At 50.2% G+C, this 18,744-nt stretch overlaps 1 protein-coding gene across 2 annotated transcripts in view; it reads left to right on the top strand.

The window, feature by feature from the left end:
* The window catches only part of Ece1 (endothelin converting enzyme 1), a 94,208-nt gene extending 90,185 nt beyond the window's left edge, over window positions 1-4,023 (top strand). For both annotated transcript variants that reach the window (XM_078025523.1, XM_078025522.1), the window contains exons 17-19: window positions 4-194; window positions 864-959; window positions 1,711-4,023. In XM_078025523.1, coding sequence (XP_077881649.1) covers window positions 4-194; window positions 864-959; window positions 1,711-1,887 — 464 coding nt within the window. In that variant the 3' untranslated portion in view covers window positions 1,888-4,023. The remainder of the gene's footprint in view (window positions 1-3; window positions 195-863; window positions 960-1,710) is intronic.
* The last annotated feature ends 14,721 nt before the right edge of the window (window positions 4,024-18,744 follow it).

Below are 18,744 nucleotides of genomic sequence, written 5' to 3'. Positions count from 1 at the left end.
CAGGGCGGGAGTATGACAAGGACGGGAACCTCCGGCCCTGGTGGAAGAACTCCTCGGTGGAGGCCTTCAAGCAGCAGACGGAGTGCATGGTGGAGCAGTACAGCAGCTACAGCGTGAACGGGGAGCCCGTGAACGGCCGCCACACCCTCGGGGAGAACATCGCGGACAACGGGGGCCTCAAGGCGGCCTATCGGGTGGGTCTGCTCCCCCTGTGCACCTGTCCAGGTCCACGTCTGTCCAGATGCCTCATCAGTAGGTCAGCGTAGAGACGCCTGGCAAGCTGCAGGAGTGCTGTGCCTCAGTTTCCTCATCTGTCGGGTGGGGGTGGGGAGGACGTGAGCACTGACTGTGGACGCAGCGCCTGAGCCGGGTGCCCAAGACCTTCTGCTCGGAGACCACCTGCTTGAAAGACCCAGGAGAGAGCCAGGGTGGGGTCCACCTGCAGAGCTGGCCCCTTCTTACCTTTTCGGGGGGAACCCACTGCCAGGTAGGGCAGCAGGGCCCAGGAGGACACTGAGCATAGAGCCAGTTCTGGGTTCTGATCCTAGTCTGGAGTAAGTCGCTACCGTCTGAGCTCATTGGCTTGGCTCTGAGCCCCTGATCTGCACCCTCAGGTGGCCCAAGGTGACAGCAAGTGACTCAGACACAGGTCCCGGCCCGAGAGGCAGCCTGGCGACTCACCAAGGAAAAAGGGCCAGGGGCAGGGGGTAGTGGAAGGAGTGGGATCAAGGGCCTCAGAGAAAGAGGAGGGATCCTCCAGGCTGAGCCCAGGCCCAGACCCCAGAAACCAGCCCCGGCCTGCACACTAGCCCCTCGCCCCTGTGTCTTGGCTGCCCTCACCCTCTGGCCTTCTCTCCTCCCAGGCTTACCAGAACTGGGTAAAGAAGAATGGGGAGGAGCAGACCCTGCCCACGCTGGGTCTCACCAATGACCAGCTCTTCTTCCTGGGGTTTGCACAGGTGAGTTCATTAGGGGGACAGGTAAGGTCCCCTCCGGTCACCAGCTCCCTAACTCATCAGACCATCTTCAGGTCATTACCCTGTGAGGAGGTGAGCTTCCTGTCATTAGAGAGATTCAAGGAAGGGCCAAGAAAGAATACTAGTATCCTGTATGTGGTGGAGTAGGCCCCTCCTGGTTCTGGGGTTCTAGAAACTTCTTAACATAGCCAGACACGGTAATGCATGCCTATAATCCCAGCTCCTTGGGAAGCTAAGGCAGGAGGATCACAAGTTCGAGGTCAGCCTCAGCAACTTAGCAAGACCCTGTCTCAGAATAGAAAATGAAAAGGGTTGGGATGTAGCTCAGTGAGAGAGCAGCCCTGGGTTCGGTCCCCAGAACCGGGGGAGAAAGAAATCAAGACCCACCAGGTCGGCACTGGAGTTGGCCTTCAGTTGATTCCCAGAGTGTCCTGCCCAGGAAAGATGAGATCTGGACTAGATCCAAGATTTGTAAAGTGGAGTTTGGCCAGAATCCCAGCCTGGGACGTTGGCATCAGACAGAGACCCGGCTCTGGCTGAAGAGACACAGCTCGGTGACACCTGCATCAGAGAGGGGCACGGGCGCACACCAGCCTCCGCTCCGGCCCACCCACGGGCCTTCCTGACTCCTTGGGGTGTGAGCACCAGGCGAGGGCTCCTTCCACCCTGCAGTGGTGGGGCCAGTCTCAGGGCCCCGCAGTGACCCCAGCTTCTCCCCCTTGTTCCCTCAAAGGTCTGGTGCTCTGTCCGCACACCCGAGAGCTCCCACGAAGGCCTCATCACCGACCCCCACAGCCCCTCCCGCTTCAGGGTCATCGGCTCCCTCTCCAATTCCAAAGAGTTCTCAGAACACTTCCACTGCCCCCTTGGGTCGCCCATGAACCCTCGTCACAAATGTGAAGTCTGGTAAAGGGCAGAGCACAGAGAGCCAAGACGGAGGAGAGGAAGGGGCTGAGGACCAGCCCCGAGGGGAGGCTGCCGAGTCCGCCCCTCCTTCCAGCCCCTTGGCCGCCCAGGGCCCCTTCCCCCGAACTGGAGGGTTTGCAGCCGGCACTGGGCCGGGTGGGGTCCTCCGCATACCCGAGTTGCTCCCCTGTGCAGACGGCGTCCCGGCGTGCACCAGCTCCAGCGGGCATTTGGGTATCGGGCTGGTGGCTCACCAGGCCTAGGCCCCACAGCGACAAGGGCCGGGGGACACAGCCCCCTCGCCCACATCCAGCACCACATAGACCACAATTACCACTGTGTCAAATGCTTTAAGATATATTTTTTTGGGGAAACTATTTTTTAAACATTGTGGAATACACTGGAAATCTTCAGGGAAAAATGCATTTAAAACACTTTTTTTTTTTTTGCGGGAAGGATTGTTATATTTATTATGTTTTCTTTTCTTTTTTTTTTTCCTAAATAACCTGTGGACAAGGAAGCCCCACTGATTTACCCCCTCACTGCAAGGCTGGGCTGAGGCAGGGACACACACACACCTGCCCCCCAGGCCACTAAGCAAATCCTCTGACTGTGGTGACTACTGCACGGCCACCCACAGACAGGAAATGTGGGAGCCAGGCAGAGGCCCAGTTCATGGCCAGCTGCTCTCAGCTTGCCGCCCCTGCCCCCAGAGTTCAACCATGGAAACCCCAGCCAGGAAGATCTCATCCCCACAGTCACAGCAGGGGACTGATGGCGATGGCAGATGAAGCCAGGTCTGAGGGTACCCAAGCGCCCTGGATCTGGAGCACAGGGCCCTCCAGCACCAGATGCACGCAGCTGCCCACAGACCTTCTCTTTTGGCCCTTCCTCTTCGGGTCACCCCGCGGGACCTGTTGCTTCTCTGTAGCAACCCCCCACCCCAGCCATTCTGGGCTCTGCCTTGCAGGATCCCTCTCCCCCAAGGGAAGGAGGAAAGAGACTGCCGTTCTTGTCTGCAGAAGGGTGCAGATCCTCCCCTGAGCCCCGTCCTCAGCCCCCAGCCTGGTCAGCTTCCAGACCAGTTCTCTAGTGCCTTATCTGAGGCTGCGGCCTGGGCCGTGCTGAGGAGATGACCCCTGCCCCAGCGGCCCCTGGCCTCCTCAGTGGAGCCCCCAAGTGTCCTGATTGGAACCCAAGGCCATACTCCCACTCCCGATGCTCACAGGGCCACCCCTCAGCCCCCAGGAGCTCTGGGCTGCAGGGCTGTGGCTCTGGGTAGTAGAAGGTACATGCCGCTGCCCTCGCCCTGGGCTCCAGCCATCAAGGCCCCTGGTGTAGATCAGGACGGCCCCTGCAGCTGGACAGGCTCCCCTCCTTAGACAGGAGGCGAAGGGAAGGGTTCCTCAGTCTGGCCCGTGGAGTCAAGAGACCCAGAAGGTCACCCCTTCCTAGAGGCCACAGCTCCTCCCAACAGCGGATGCTCAGGCTCCACCAGGTAGGTGGGCCCGGCTGCAGCCACACAGCAGCTCCTGTGAGAGACCAGGCCCTGCCCCATGGCGCGCCCCTTACCGAGGAAGCCTTGTCCAAGAGGCACAGACAGCTCGGGTCAGCAGGAGGCTTGTGAGTGGGCTCCAGGTGAGGCCCCTGTTCCTCACAAACAAGTTCAAGGGCTGGGAGCTCTTTGGGAGAAAGATAAGAAGGAACCAGGGAAGGAGCTAGAGCCAGCCACCTGGGAGGTGGGCCTTTTCCATCCCTGCGCCTCCCTGTGCCTCCGCTGCCCCACCCTCCTGCCTTCCCCAGGGAAGGGTGGTCCAGGAAACTGTGGGCACTACCAGCCAGACGCAAGTGTCTCGGGCTGGAGTCTAGCCAGAGGGAATGGAGATGGCACTCCGGGGCAGGGGGAGAAGCCCAAGCCCATGCAAAGGCAGCATCCTCACTCCCATTGCCCCTCCACAGTGTCAAGGCCAAGGGGAGATGGGCAGCTGCACTCCCAAGACCAGGGGAGCCTCGGGCTTGCTTCTCTGTGGGCACATGGGTGTGGGGTTTGGAGGTGGGAATCTATTTTTTGTACTATGTTTCGTGCTACTGTAGTTTTGTGTGGCACTATTGTAATTAAAATAAAGTACTTGTATCGAGAGCCACTTGTGTCCGAGTGTCCTTCCAGGGTGCTGTGCATCCTTTGGAACCACAAGAAAGCCCCAGCCAGCCCAGAGCGGCCCACCCTAGCCTCACTAGGAAGAGGCTTTGGACCCTGAGGAACAGCTGGAGCTTCCTCCTGCCTGCGCCCACCTAGCCAGCACCCCCCCAGCCAGCCGGGCTTCATGGGCAGGCTCGTGTGCGCCCCCTACCCGTGAGAATGATGCATCTCATGGCCTGGGCCCAAGGGGCTCCCTGGTCAACGTCATCTTGCCATTATCTCAGAGCAAAAGAGTTTCTGGATCTCAGATGCTTGGGCAGGGCAGGCAGGAAATTCAAAGAGGTCCAAAAAACAGCCTCCGCTGGCTTTTACATGCGTCCTTCCTGCTGCCTGGAATGTTCTGACTTCCCCACCCGGTGAACTCCTACCATCCTTCAGCGCCCCACTCACCATCACCTCCTCTAGGAAGCTTCAGGTCTGCATGGGGGGCTCACACAGGCTTTCCTCTCCTTCCAGAGGGTGTTAGTTTACTAGGACTGTTGTAACTAGGTACCACAAACACGGTGGCCTACCCGACAGATTGAGGTGTTGGCCTCCCAAGTCTCTGGGGTTACGGGAGTGGGTCACCAAGCCCGGCCTGACTCTACCTGTCTTTAAAAGGAGTAGGTCATTTCTCTGTTTCTCTGGCTGTAAGACCTAGAGTGTACTCTCTTCTTCTGTCTTGGTAACCATCTGGTATGGGCGACAGTGAGGATGCCAGAGAGAGTGAGATGCTTTGAGCTCAGATTGTCCCCATGTGGAGAGCCCCCTCCCCTCCACCTCTTGTCCTCAGGAGAGCAGCCTGTTAAAAGAGCAGGTCCCTCCCTGTCACTGGCTCCCACCTCTTGTGTTTGACCCTGTTGTGTCCTCTTTGTTTTGTCTGGGGCAGTGCAGGGATTAACCAGGCCTCAGGCTGCAAGTGCCCCACTGAGCCACACCCCAGGCCTCCAGCTTCTTTCTGGAGCCCAAACAGGCCAAGCCCTTTCCCACTGAGGCTCTGGGTCCCTTTTGTCCTTCAGGCTGGAATGTTCTCTGCACAGAGGGCACACCCCTCCCCAGCAGGATGGATGCGTGAATTCGTTTAGACCCGAGTCACGTGCCTATTGGAGTGCAGCCATGTGCAAGAGTCCTCACCCGCCTCCCCTGGAGCTCACAGTCTGTGGGACAGAGAATTTCTCAGCCCTGATGCTCAGAGGAGGTGTCATTCGGGGACACTGGGTTGCAGGGCAGGAAGTGGCTGAGCTGGGTTCTGAACCCAGGCCGCTCGCTTGGAAAACGTGAGAAGCCGCTAGAAACAGAATGCCCCAGGGATCCAGGGATGCCACGTGTGCAGAACACGCATGCGCGTGTACACACACACACACACACACACACACACACACACGCATGAAGGCACAGGATGGAGGAGCTGGCTGCTGCCTACCCTTTTCCCAAGAAGGGAGACCTAGCTTTTAGCCACCCTTCCCCCAGCCCTGGGCCTGCAGATGCCCTCCCTCCAGACAGGCCACCTCCCAGGGACTAAGGGCAGGCTCCTTCCTCCCCAGGCTGGGGTCCCAGCGCCCCTTGCCTTGCCCATCTTCCTAGATCCTCGCCCAACCTTGTTCTCCCCCCAAGCAGGACCTGAAACCCCAGCCTGGCTCTTCAGACTTCACCCGACACATGTGGAAACACACAGGATGTAACTTGGGAACAGCTGGAAAAAGTCAGCAATCTGTAACAATCGCCTAAGCAGAAGGGCCTGCAGAGGCCTCTGAAAGGGTGAGGGAGCAGGGGGTTAGGACAGACTTTAAACTTGTAAAGAGATTGGTCCACTGAAGAGCCCAACCAGAACTTGGAAAACCTCAGAAGAGAAAACTGAGAAACTTTACCAAAGACCGTCAGAGAATGCCCCTGAGCACCTGCCGGTGGGCAGAAAAGTCCAATGTAATATTCAATGCCAGCTCTCCCCAAATTAATGTGTGATTTCAGCGTACTCTCAGCCAAAACCCCAAGATCATTTTGCATAGAATTTGACGAGCTGATTCACACGAAAGGGAAAAAGCACAATCAGGACAATTCTGAAAAAAAAAATTGAAACAACGAAGGAGCTATATTCCATATGTAAATATTTATAAAGCAATGGTAAATGAGAGCTGCTGTAGGTTAGGAACAGGTACCAAACTGGAATAGACCAGAAGCCAGAGACAACCCTGCACATATATAGGAATTAGTTTAAGATAGAGGAAGCACTTCGTGAGTGGAGAAATGAACCATTTAATAAATGGTGTTGGGGGATCCATTTGAGAAAAACTGAATTTAGATGGAATTCCTTCCTACTGTGTACATCAGTAAGTTCTCTATGCATTAGAAACCTAAACAGACTAAAATTATAAATGTATTAGATAAAATATAACAATCTGTTTATAACTTTGGATTAGCAAAGCCACCTTTTTTTAGCATTTATTTTTACTGTAATTGGACACACAATACCTGTATTTCTTTTTCTTTTTTTAATTAAAATACCTTTATTTTTAATTTTTTAATTTTTATATGGTGCTGAGAATTGAACCCGGGCCTTGCACATGCTAGGCGAGTGCTCCACCCCTGAGCCACGACCCCAGTTCCCCTTTATTTCTTTCATGTGGTGCTGAGGATGGAACCCAGAGCCTCACATGAGCTAGGCAAGCGCTGTGCCACTGAGCCACAACCTCATACCAGCAAAGCCACCTTTTAAAAACCACAAAAAGAAAAACATAAAGAAGACAAACACATTTGGCAATACCGAAATTTCGTTCTTTTATAAACCAAGGTACCACGGGGCACGGGGTGCAGCTCAGCGGTAGAGCGCCTGCCTAGCATGCTGAAGGTGCTGGATTCAACCCCCAGAATCACCAAAAAAAGAAAGAAAAAGAGAAATCCAGAAATAAATGAGAAATAAAAAATTTTCCCCTATTCTCTGACCACCATTCACAAAGGAGGCCAGCTTAAAATGGGAATTCTCCTCAAGAAATGGGCTGGGAGAGGGCCAATCACAGTCCCCAAAACACAGGTACAGACAGGGAGGTGGACCCGGGGTGTGGCTCGGTTCTAGAACGCTTGCCTAGCATTCTGGAAGAACGCAAGTTCAAAGCCAGCCTCAGCAATTTAGCACTGAACAACTCAGTGAGACCCTGTCTCTAATAAAATACAAAACAGGACTGGGGATGTGGCTCAGTGGTCGGGTGCCCCTGAGTTCAATCCCTAGTACCCAAAAGAAAAAAAAATTAAACTTAATAATAATTTAATTATTTACATGCTCATTTAAATGTGTTCCATATACATGTGTTCAATTTTTTGTGATTCTAAACAGATTGATTTTTCAGAAATTCTTTTTAATTTTAAATTATCTTTACATCTAGAATCAAGTGAAACATATTTTAAATACTGGACTTGGTTTTCTTCCATCCTATGGGGCTTCATGAAGCAAGAAGTTAATCTAGTTAAAATAAGTAAATAGTAAAAAATAGTAAAATAGTAAAAAGAGTAGTTTGCTGGTCTGGCACAGTGGCACAAGCCTATAATCCCAGCAGTTTGGGAGGCTGAGGCAGGAGGATAGCAGGTTCAAAGCCAGCTTGGGCTAGTTAGTGAGACCCTGTCTCAAAATAAAAAATAAAAAGAGGGCTGGGGATGTGGCTCAAGCGGTAGCGCACTCGCCTGGCATGGGTGCGGCCCAGGTTCGATCCTCAATACAAACAAAGATGTTGTGTCCGCTGAAAACTAAAAAATAAATATTAAAAACAAAAAAAGACTCAGGTGGCACAAAGCCTCTGTCATTTATTTTAATAAATAAATAAATAATAAATAAATAAAAAGAGCTGGGGATGTGGCTCAGTGGTAAAGCACCGCTGGGATCCATCTACAGTACACATTTTTTAAAAAAAAATAGTATTTTTGCTAGTAATTTTTCTTTTTTAAGCAGGGATTGAACCCACGGTTTCATGCATGCCAGGAAAGCACTGTTCCACAAAGCAACATCCACATCCCTCTTATTAAATTTTTGATTGCACAAAAAAGATAAGGATTAAAACTTGTCATGTGGGGCTAGGATTGTGTCTCAGCGGTAGAGCTCCCGCTTTGCACTGGCAGGACCCAGGTTCGATTCTCAGCACCACATAAAATAAATAAATAAATAAATAAAGGCATTGTGTTGTGTCCATCTTTAAAAAAAAACAAAAAAAACTTGTCATGCCATTGAAACGGACTCTTTGGGAATTCAAGTTTTGTCTTCTTTCTATCCTGATTCCTACAAAGATCCTATATCAGCTTAATTTTTGTTTGAGTATAGTATGGGTTACCACATTTTGATTTTCAGTCTAGTGTGTTAGGGCCTAGAGCATAAATTAGCCCAAAAGAGCCACCACTTAAAACTGTTATCTGACCTACTTTTATTTGTATGGAGGATTTAACTCAGAGGCCCTTTACCACTGAGCTTTATCCCCAGTCCTTTTTATTTTTTATTTTTAAACAAGGTCTTAACATGTTGCTGTGGTCTTGCTAAATTCAAGTGTTGAGGCCGGCCTCCAACTTGCAATCCTCCTGCTTCACCCTCCCCAGTTTCTAGGATTACAGGCATGTACCACCATGCCTGACTGTTATCTAACATTCTTTAAAATGTCATTGTTCCTTAGAGGATGCTTTTTTAGGATGAAGGGCCCTGGTGCTGTCTGGGGCTCAGCGTTGCCTGGGAAATGCCCCTGTAGGAAGAACCCTGACACTGAAAGACTCTAGGTGGTGGCAGCCATGATGATAGGGATCCATGCTTTGACCCGCATTTTTTGCTCCCAAGTCTCCTTTCACCCTCTGCGGCTTCAGACATGGAAAATCGGCCTTCCGAGGGCTGGTGGTCAAAGCTGCTCTCTGGCTTCAGGCCCCAGCTCATATTTGTTAACAATCTTCTTAAGCCAGTTTGCTGAGCGGATGCCCTGGAAATACCCTTTACCTTGTGGCCCCTCCACCCACACCAGCCCCTGCCTGTCAGAGTCCCTATCAGCCCAGCTGCATTCGCTCAGCGAGCATCTGCTGAGGCCCAGGCACCTGGATTTCGGCACCTGCCGTGTTCCCAGAGCTGGGGCCAGAGGTGGTCAAAACCGGCTCAGGAACTAGGACAGAAAAAAGAAAAGCCCAGGGTCAGGCAGGAGGCCCTAGTGGACCTAGGAAGTCATCTCAACCTGGTAAGTGACCCGCCCTCTCCAGGCAAGGCTGCAGGAAGGAGAGGAGCCCCGGGCAAGAAAGGCCTGGCATATTCTGGAGCTACTTTTGTCCCTGGGCGGTGCATTGAGAGGTGACAGGTCTCTCTGCAAGGCCTCAGAGGCCATGGGAAAGGGCTTGGATTTGTTCCAAGAGGAACGGAAACACCTAGAGGGATTGGAGGCTTCTCAGCAGGAAGTGTGGGATCCAGTTGTTAAGATCCACCTGGCGCCTGGTTTTGTTTTATGGTTTTTTTGTAGAACTGGGACCAAAGCCCAGGGCCTCGCAGGGCTGGGTGAGCACTCTGCATCTGTACCTCCCAGACACTGCCCCAGCCCCACCAGTTCTTTGAGGCCAAGATGGGACTTTGGCTTGGATTAGGACTTGGGATGTTCCAGCTGTCCAGGGCGGTACGACCACCTGAGCTGGGCCGTGTAGATCTGGAACCGTTGCTCGGTGTTCCTGGCTCGGGAATTTGAGAGGCACATCAGGAACAACATCTCTGCTCCCACGAGTAGGACCTCCCCTCAGGAGGAGTCTTTTGGTATGAGGTGAACCCGGGGGTGCTTTATGACTGAGCTGCATCCCCAGTCCTTGTTTATTTATTTATTTATTGAGACAGGGTTTTGCTAAGTTGCTAAGGCTGACCTCCAACCTGTGTTCCTCCTGCCTCAGCCTCCTGAGTGGCTGGTATGTATACCTCAGCGCCCTCTGGTCCTCTTCTGTGTGTGGCCTGATGCCCACCAGGGCCTCCTTCTCAGCCTGGTGGTCTCAGGAGGGCTGAGCTTCCTACAGGACAGTGGCTCCCAAGGGGCAGGAAGCCCAGCCTGCCAGGTGTGCTAGGCTCCTCCCCAGGGCCCAGGTTGACATCCTCCTGCGTATTCTGTTCCTCGGAGCAGGGCTGTAGCTCAGCGGTAAAGTGCCTGGCTCAGTCCCTTATACCAGGCTCAACCTCTTATATCAGGCTCAAAATTAAAAGATAAAAGGAGGGCTGCATATGGTGGCACACGCCTGTAATCCCAGTGACCCGGGAGGCCGACACAGGAGTATCTCAAGTTCAAGGACAGCCTCAGCAATTAGTCGGACCCAGTCTCCCAATAAAAGCAAAAGGGCTGGGGATGCGGCTCAGTGGTAGAGACTCCCTGGGTTCAATCTCCAGTACCGAAAAAGAAAAAAAAAAATTAATATCCTGTGGATACCAGGGGACCGCTGAAAATCTTCCTGCCCGTCCCACTCAGAGCTCTTAGTCCGGGTCTCACTGGGCACATGGCTTCTCTGGTGAACACCAGTGTCTCTAAGCAAAGAATGGCCCGTTGGTCCAGTCTGGCGTGGAGACTTGAAAACTGTATGGAAAGTACTTGGCACGTGCTAGGAGCTCACTGGGTCACCGGGTCATCAGGAGCCTGATTCTCCATCCTCTCCAAGGCTGGGGACACCCCAGGACACATCTGTCGCCAATTTCTCTGAAGAAGCCCAGGGTTCCAAGCCATCTGGGTGACCCGAGTGCAGAGTCCAGGACTCTGCCCCCAGTCCAGGTGCACTTCTGACTCTGGGCCCAGGGACCCTGCTGCCTTGCCACCCGAGGCTAAGGGTGCTCTTACAGAACGCAAGCTCGTGGCTGATCACTAGAGGCCAGTCCCTCCCTCCCCCACTCACTTCCAACGGTTAGAAACACTCAGACGCAACCTGCACCACCTTGTGGGCCAGCAGGGGAAGGTGCTGGAGATGGATCCCGCCCTCCTGCATGCTGGGCAGGTCTGGACCTGAGCTACACCTGCAGCCCAGAGCCCTGCTATTTGCTGGTTCTATTCTAATTTGTCTGTGTCAATGTGGGTTTCCTTTTGAAGGGCTGGGGCTCAGATCCATTTCCAGGCTGAACAATGCAAGCTCCTTGGCATTTGCTCTCTTCTGCTTTTATTTATTTTTAAACTGAGGGTGGGGGGTGGGGCTGGAATGACCCCAGGGTCTTGCGAGTGGAGCTACATCTGTCTGCTGTTTTCGTGTTTTCCAGTAGTGAACGTCTGCCCGTTCGTTCTGTTGGGACCTGCTTGGGAAGGGACACACTGGGCAGTGCCTGGGGCCGGGCCTGGCCTGGGCTTGGCTGCTGGTTCTGTGAAAAATGAAGGATCGCAGGGCTGGCATGAGGCAGCAGGAGCCAGGACGGCAGCGCCAATCCGCGTCCTTGGTTATACATAGCTGTCCAGCAGAAGGTTATGTCATTGACTAGTCAGGAGTGAGATGGGACACAGATGGGCCTCTCCATGGCAGGAAGCACATCTTCTCACTATTAGAAGTGCTCTAGTCTGATGTGGCACACGCCTGTAATCCCAGCCACTCAGGAGGCTGAGGCAGGAGGATCGCAAGTTCGATGCTAGCCTCAGCAACTTGGTGAGCCCCTGTCTCAAAAATATAAAAGTAAAAAGGATTGGGGATGTGGCTTAATGGTAAAGCACCCCAGGATTTAGTCCTCAGTACGTCTCCAAAAGGAAGAAAGAATTGAAATGTTCTAGGGAATCAGCACATGGGCTCTGGAGACAGAAGTCCTGGGTTCAGGTCTTGCCTCTGCCCTCATTTACTGCATAACTGCTGATGGCTGTTTTGACTGGAATGGATTTGTTGGAGAGAGAAGCTTCAGAAAAAATGCAGTTGAGGTGGTAAATCACAGACCCTGTAACCTTCAAAATAAATTGTCGCCATTATGGGAGAGGTTTTCCCCTTTGGGTGAATAGGGTACACAGAATGGAGTAAACCTGAACTTAACACTCATATTAAGTGGTAATGGGAATGCACAGACTTGCAGATTTTTTCCAACAAATGTAAATTGTGAACCAAGTGATCAGCATCCTCAAAATCAGAATGCCGCGTTCTCTTGAGTGTCCTGCTGGAGGAGCATGGGGTCCCAAATTGTAGTTTATATTAAGGTCAAATTCAGGATCCAGGGAATGGCCACATTTTAATTCTAAAACACAAGGTGACAAACTGATTTTTAGGAGTGTAGGCAAATGACTATTTGAGGCAGTCTGCATGGTGGAGAGTGGATCGATGAGTGGTGGCTGGATGCAGGAGTCTAGAGGTCGGTCAAAACCAAAGCTTGCAGAGGAAGACCCTTGGCTTTCCTGGATCTCTGCAAAGCCTCCTGTGGAGGTCATGGGTTTCCTCTTTGGGGTGCTCCTCTGCTCAAAGCACCTGGAGAGTGCAGAGCCCCCTGGCCGCTCTCCAGTCTGCATTAGGCAACATCAATCAGGACCCTAATGTCCACCTCAGCAAGACGCAGGGCTCCAGTGTCAGATGTCATATCAGCTGTGGTCCGCCTCTGAACAGAAGGAAAAGAAGCCACCAACAGCACACACCTGTCACCCAGGGCAGCTGATGGCCAGGGTGGCCCAGGCATGGTCACATCCCAGATGTGACGTCCGTCCCAGGATGAGGCGTGGCTTTCTGCAAGAGCCACCGAAGCAGTCCTGCAGGAGGGCTTACCTCTGGGGCTTGCTGGGCTCAGAGAAGGTGCCTCCAAAACACAGTGGGGTTTGGGGTGTGTCCGGCTCATGACCTAGGAGAAAGCTGGTGGCTTCTGCCCACCCAAGTACCGGGAGCCCCCGGAGTTCCCAGATCTATGCGAAGAGGAGGCTGCAAAAGGGATTGGGGCCTCCTCCACCCCCACCTTGAAATCCCCTTGGAGGTCACTGCCCCTGTACAGATGTCCCTTACAAGAGAGTGTTTGTCCCTGGGGCTCATTCAGATTCTAAAGAGGATGTAGCCCAGTGGTCAGACCTACTGGGTTCCATCCCCAGCACGTGTACACACACACACACACACACACACACACACACACACAATTCTGGAACTATTCATTACCCAAATAATCATTTATATGCCCTCAAAATTGCCAACATTCTACATCCTCTTCCTGCTATGTAGAAAAAGTGACATATAAGTTTGGCCAGGCACAAGGGTACACGCCAGTAATCCCAGTATCATGGGAGGCTGAGGCAGGAGGATCGTGAGTTCAAAGCCAACCTCAGCAAAAGCAAGGCACTAAGCCACTCAGTGAGACTCTGTCTCTAAATAAAATACAAAATAGGGCTGAGGATGGGGCCCGGCGGTTGAGTGCCCCTGAGTTTAATCCTCAGTACTAAAAAAAAAAAAAAAAAAAAAAAAAAGCTAGCAGTTTTTCAGCAAGGCCTGGTGGCACACACCTGAAGAGGCTGAGGCACAAGCATCACAAGTTCATGGCCAGCTTTAGTAATTTAGCAAGACTCTGTCTCAAAATAAATAAAAAAGGGCTGGAGATGTGGCTCAGTGGTAGAGCACCCCTAGTTTCAATCCCTGGTGCTGAAATAAATAAATATATATATATATATATATATATATATATATATATATATATATATATATATATATAGAGAGAGAGAGAGAGAGAGAGAGAGAGAGAGAGAGAGACAGAGAGACAGAGAGACAGAGAGACAGAGACAGAGAGAGAGAGAGAGAGAGAGAGAGAGAGAGAGAGAGGGCAGGTTTTTTTTTTTTTTTTGGATCACCCAGTAAATGGGTCAGAGCAACACATCCAAATGAAGAATACGATATCTTTCAAGTGCAGAGGTGCCCACTAGGCACCATGCTGCTTTCTTGGACATAGGGGTACCAGATGGAGCAACTGTAGAAGGGTATCTCAGCATACCCACACTGCTGGACCCCTAGATATTTTGCTGAGGAAGAAGGCTCTGAATTCCAGCTGGACTTCCTCCCCCTACCCCTCACATGCATATGGATCCCCGAGTGTAGGACAGTCACCACTTCAGCGTGACGACGTCCATGTCATGGGCCAGGCGGTACCTGGTGGAAGAGAAAGGTCATGGAGATCTCTGTGCACTAAGTTGGGACGTTGGCCTAGAGAGTCGATACACTCCTGAGGCAGGACAATGAAGGTGTCTTGCTGTCCTTTCCAGATCTAAGAAAGTCCCTTGTGATGGCCGTGATGGACAGGGAAGGGGAAGGAAGGCAAGCTGCAGATCAGTAGCTGCGTGCCAGAATTGGGGATTGGAGTGTGTCATTTGATGGTGCGGGATGGAGGTGAGCATGTCACATGGTGGTTTACGATGGGTGTGAGTGTGTCACATGATGGTTTGGGACCGTGGGACCAGATCATGACACCGTATCTAGATGGTGGCTGCAATAGAGTCACTGACCTTATAATAACCCACACTCATCCCCCTGAGCCTTCTGCACAGACCAAACAGACGGGGGAGATGGGATGTGGTGGGAATCACCACTCCTGCGTCTTTCAAGTCCTGACGGTGACAGTGACCTCTGAAATCCCTCTGGAAATGCAGTGTGCTTTTGGTTTATGAATTTTTAAGGTAGAGGTGTCCTAGTGGCTTGAGTAAGGCACTGGGTTCAATCCTCAGCACCACATAAAAATAAATAAAGCAAAGGTATTGTGTCCATCTACAATTAAAAACTTTTTTAAAAGAAGATTTCATAGAGTACAGGTCTGGTAGTAATGAATTCTCTCAGCTTTTGCTAATCTGAAGAAGTCTTTGTTTGACCACATTTTTAAAAATTTATGTATGATAATATTGACTTTTTGTATGTGCAGTTCAATGAGTTTTGAGACGTGTATAGAATCATGTAACCACAATCAGGATACAGAAAAATTATGCTTTCATTTTAAAGAATCCTTATTTTAAAATAATTATAGTGTGCATGTATGAACGCGTAACAATGAATCCCACTATTATGTATGATTATAATGCACCAATAAACAAATTTAAAAAAATAAAACAATTATAGACTCACAGGAAGTTGCAGAAACTTGCATAAAGATTCCTATGTACCCTTTACCTATCCTGCATAAATATAGCCAATGTCAAAACCGGATATAATCACCTCAAAAAACTGTACCAGTATATTACTGTTAAGGAGAATACAGACATTATTCAGATGTCACTAGTTTTTGTATGCATTCTTTTTTTTTAAATAACCTTATAGTAAGGTTTTTGTTTTTATTTATTTGTTTTGTTAAGTACTAGGAATTGAACCCAGGAACACTTAACCACTGAGCAACATCCCCAGCCCTTTTTTCATTTTTTATTTTGAGACAGGGTCTTGCTAAGTGGCTTAGGGACCTGTTAAATTGCTGAGGCTGGCTTTGAACTTTTGATCCTCCTACCTCAGCCTCTCATGACACTGGGATTACAAGCATGATCCACCATGCCCAGCAATGGATGCATTACGATTTTTGTTGTTGTTGTTGGTTGGTTTGTTTTCGTACCAGGGTTTGGATTGAACCAAGGGTCGCTTAACCACTGAGTCATATCCCCAACCTTTTTTATGTTTTATGTTGAGACAGGGTCTCACTAAATTGCTTAAGGCCTCAATAAATTGCCGAGGCTGGCTTTGAACTTGCAATCCTCCTGCCTCAACTTCCCAAATTGCTGTGAATACAGGCGTGCGCCACAGTGCCTGGTCAGGCTCAAATGATCCTCCTGCCTCAATCCTCTGATTAGCTAGAACTACAGGAACGTGTCATTATGCCCCGCCAGTTTAAATTTTCAGAGTCTGTTTCTGCACCTGTAAGATGAAGCTAATAATGGCCATGTCAAAGCTCATGTGAGATATTGGTTATAAGGGCTTTTCTTTTGGCACAGTGGCTTGTGCCTGTAATCCCAGCGACTCGGGAGGCTGAGGCAGAAGGATCACTTGTTCAAAGTCAGCCTGGGCAACTTATAGAGACCCTGACTCAAAAAAAGAGGGGCGTTCTGGGGATGCAGGTCAGTGGTAGAGCACCCCTGGGTTCATTCCCCAGTTGTGTGCGTGCACACACACACACACACACATAATTTAGAGTACTTTGTGGCATATAGAGCTTACTAAGTATCAGGTTTTTCCTTTGCTTCATTTTAATCCATTCATTCATTTAACAAATATTGAGAAGCTACATGTCTAGGAATTGTGCCTGGTGCTGGGAGTGCCCCATTGAGTGAGATTGAGTGAGATGGGGTTCTTGTCAACTACAATAAAGGCAGTCATTGCATAAGTAACTGCAAGTCCAAAGAGCACTCTGGGAGTGGCATTGCAGGGGAATATAAAGGTGCGTTCTTGGGGGGGGGTGTGCAGCTCAGGGTAGAGTGCTTGCCTAGCAAGGGTCAGGCCCAGGTTCAAAACAGTGCATCTCTGAGGCAGTCGTCTTCCAGCTTCTTAGCAGGAACTTAGCAATTTTCCAGGTACAGGGTAGGGAATTGGCTAGGTGTGGGGCTGTGTGTGTAAAGGCTGACTTTGGAAGTGGCTCAGACAGACACAAGCAATTGGAAGAAGACGAGGAGGCTGAAGATCAGAGAGAGAGACAGGGTGGAGGCAGGGAGAGAGAGAGGTGGGGACCATTGACTGTGTCCTGCAGGCCATAAGGAGGATGGACTTCATCCTCAGAAAATGGACACTAGAGCGAGTGTAGGGGCTGAGGATATAGCTGGTTGGTAGAGTACTTGCCTTGCATGCACTAGGCCGTGAGTTCAATCCCTAGCACCACCACCAAAAAAAAAAAAAAAAAAAAAAAAAAAAACCACAAAACAAAACAAAAAACACTATGGGGAGTATAAGCAGGGAGTGGAGTGAATAACATGGTTCATTTTGGGTTCTCTGGCTGGATATGCAGAGAACAGACTGGAGGAGGCTGGAATGGAGTCAGGGAGGCCAGTCAGGAAGCTGAGAAAAAAAGGAGAGTGTGGCACGTCCGTCCAGGACAGCAAGGAGCCTACACTTGGACCTAAGCACTAGTTCTATTTCCTTCCAGAGAACTAGGGCAAACACCTGGTTCCAAAGAGGGCTTGGGCTGGTTCATTAGTTAGGTCTGATGCAGTTTAAGATATTACCACTAGGCGGCGCAAAAACCCAAAGAGACGCTTAAAATCAGCAGAGTCCTTGGGGGAACTGAGTCCTGGGAGGCAAAGACAGCCAGAAGGGGGTCCTCTTCCTTTGCCCAGTCAGATGGCTGACTCTCGAAAGCAGGAAGGAAACTGGAAGGAATCCTGGACTGCGTGTCCGAAAATGTGAGTTCAAGTCCTTCCTCCACAGCTTCCTGTCTTAGGCGAGTTATTTTATCCCTGGAGCCCTCAACATCTGCAAGAAGGCAGCTAATTATCCTTGGCAGTGGGTTTAGAGAGAGGTCCTGAACAGAGAGGCTCAGGACTTGGTATCTGAGTGTCCTGAGTTTAATTTCCCCCTTTGACTGCATACTGACTCTATAACTTAGGTCTAGTGATGTCACCTCTCGGATAAACAGTTTACACCTCTGTTAAATGCATTTTTGTGTGTGTGTGTGTGTGCCAGGGATTGAACCCAAGGGCACTTTTACTATTGAGCCACATCCCCAGCCCCTTTGTATTTTATTTAGAGAAAGGGTCTGCTAAGTTGCTTAGGGCCTTGCTAAGTTGCTAAGACTGGCTTTGAACTCCTGATCCCTTTGCCTCAGCCTCCTGAGCTGCTGGGATTATAGGCATGCACCACCATCACTGGCTTCAATGGGAATTTTAACCTATCCCTTGCATGGGTGCAAATTTTAAATGAGATACTGTCTGCATGTAGTTAATGTAGGGCTGACAGATAATAATTGTTCAATACGTGTGTATTATTATAGAAATTTAACTCATATTTATTAAGTATTTAATGAATTTCTAGGTCTGGGTCTATGCTACTATTCTCTGCCAGTAATTATGTTGGGGCAGAAGAAAGGAAGAATCCTTCTTTTCTGAGCCTCAGTTTCTCCAACAGAGACACAGGGAGTAAGATGGGATTGGATACTCAGTAGGAGCCTTTCCAGCCTTGATATTCCAGGCTTTTCTTCTCCCTCCCTCCCTCCTTCCTTTTCTTTTCTTCCATTTATCCATCATTTATTCATTCCCTCAACAATTATTTATTGACAATCTACTATATTCCGGGTGCAGGAACCAAAACAGACCCACATTAAAACGGTTGGGCATCACTGGGAGCCAGTACATTGGAAAAATGTTGGTTCAAAAAGCTTTGTTCTCCCTTCCAGCCATCAATCCTTGCGAGTTATTTTGTGTTTGGAATAGGAAAAAAATCATGCCAAGAGTTTATTTCCGTGCCTCTCTGTGTGGCTATGTACACACACAGGAGCGCACAGACTCATTTATATAGAACATTTGCAGCCCGTTGTCATGGGAACCATTTTTTTTTTTCAGTGTCTCTGGGCATGAGGGCTGCCTGTGAGTAGAGGAGCTTTTATGGAACACCCCCTGCATGCACTTTTGTGTGGTGTGAGATCCTGCTGCGAGAGCTGCCTCCAGAGCCAGTGTGGGCCCTTTTGATCATTGCTGCCCGGTTCCCTTATTGATCTTGTCAGATATGAGTGAGTTTGACCGAGGGAACCGAATGTCTAACTCAGTGACTAGTGGTCAAGATCCTCTGGGACATTTGCCAACTTGGTGGGACACAGAGGTCAGAGTTTGAGTTTTTTGG

The sequence above is a fragment of the Ictidomys tridecemlineatus genome, chromosome 11 (assembly GCF_052094955.1).
Source record: "Ictidomys tridecemlineatus isolate mIctTri1 chromosome 11, mIctTri1.hap1, whole genome shotgun sequence".
In the NCBI taxonomy this organism is placed as follows: Eukaryota; Metazoa; Chordata; class Mammalia; order Rodentia; family Sciuridae; genus Ictidomys; species Ictidomys tridecemlineatus.
The sequence above is the reverse complement of the archived record's forward strand: the minus strand, read 5'-3'. Positions and strand labels throughout refer to the sequence as shown.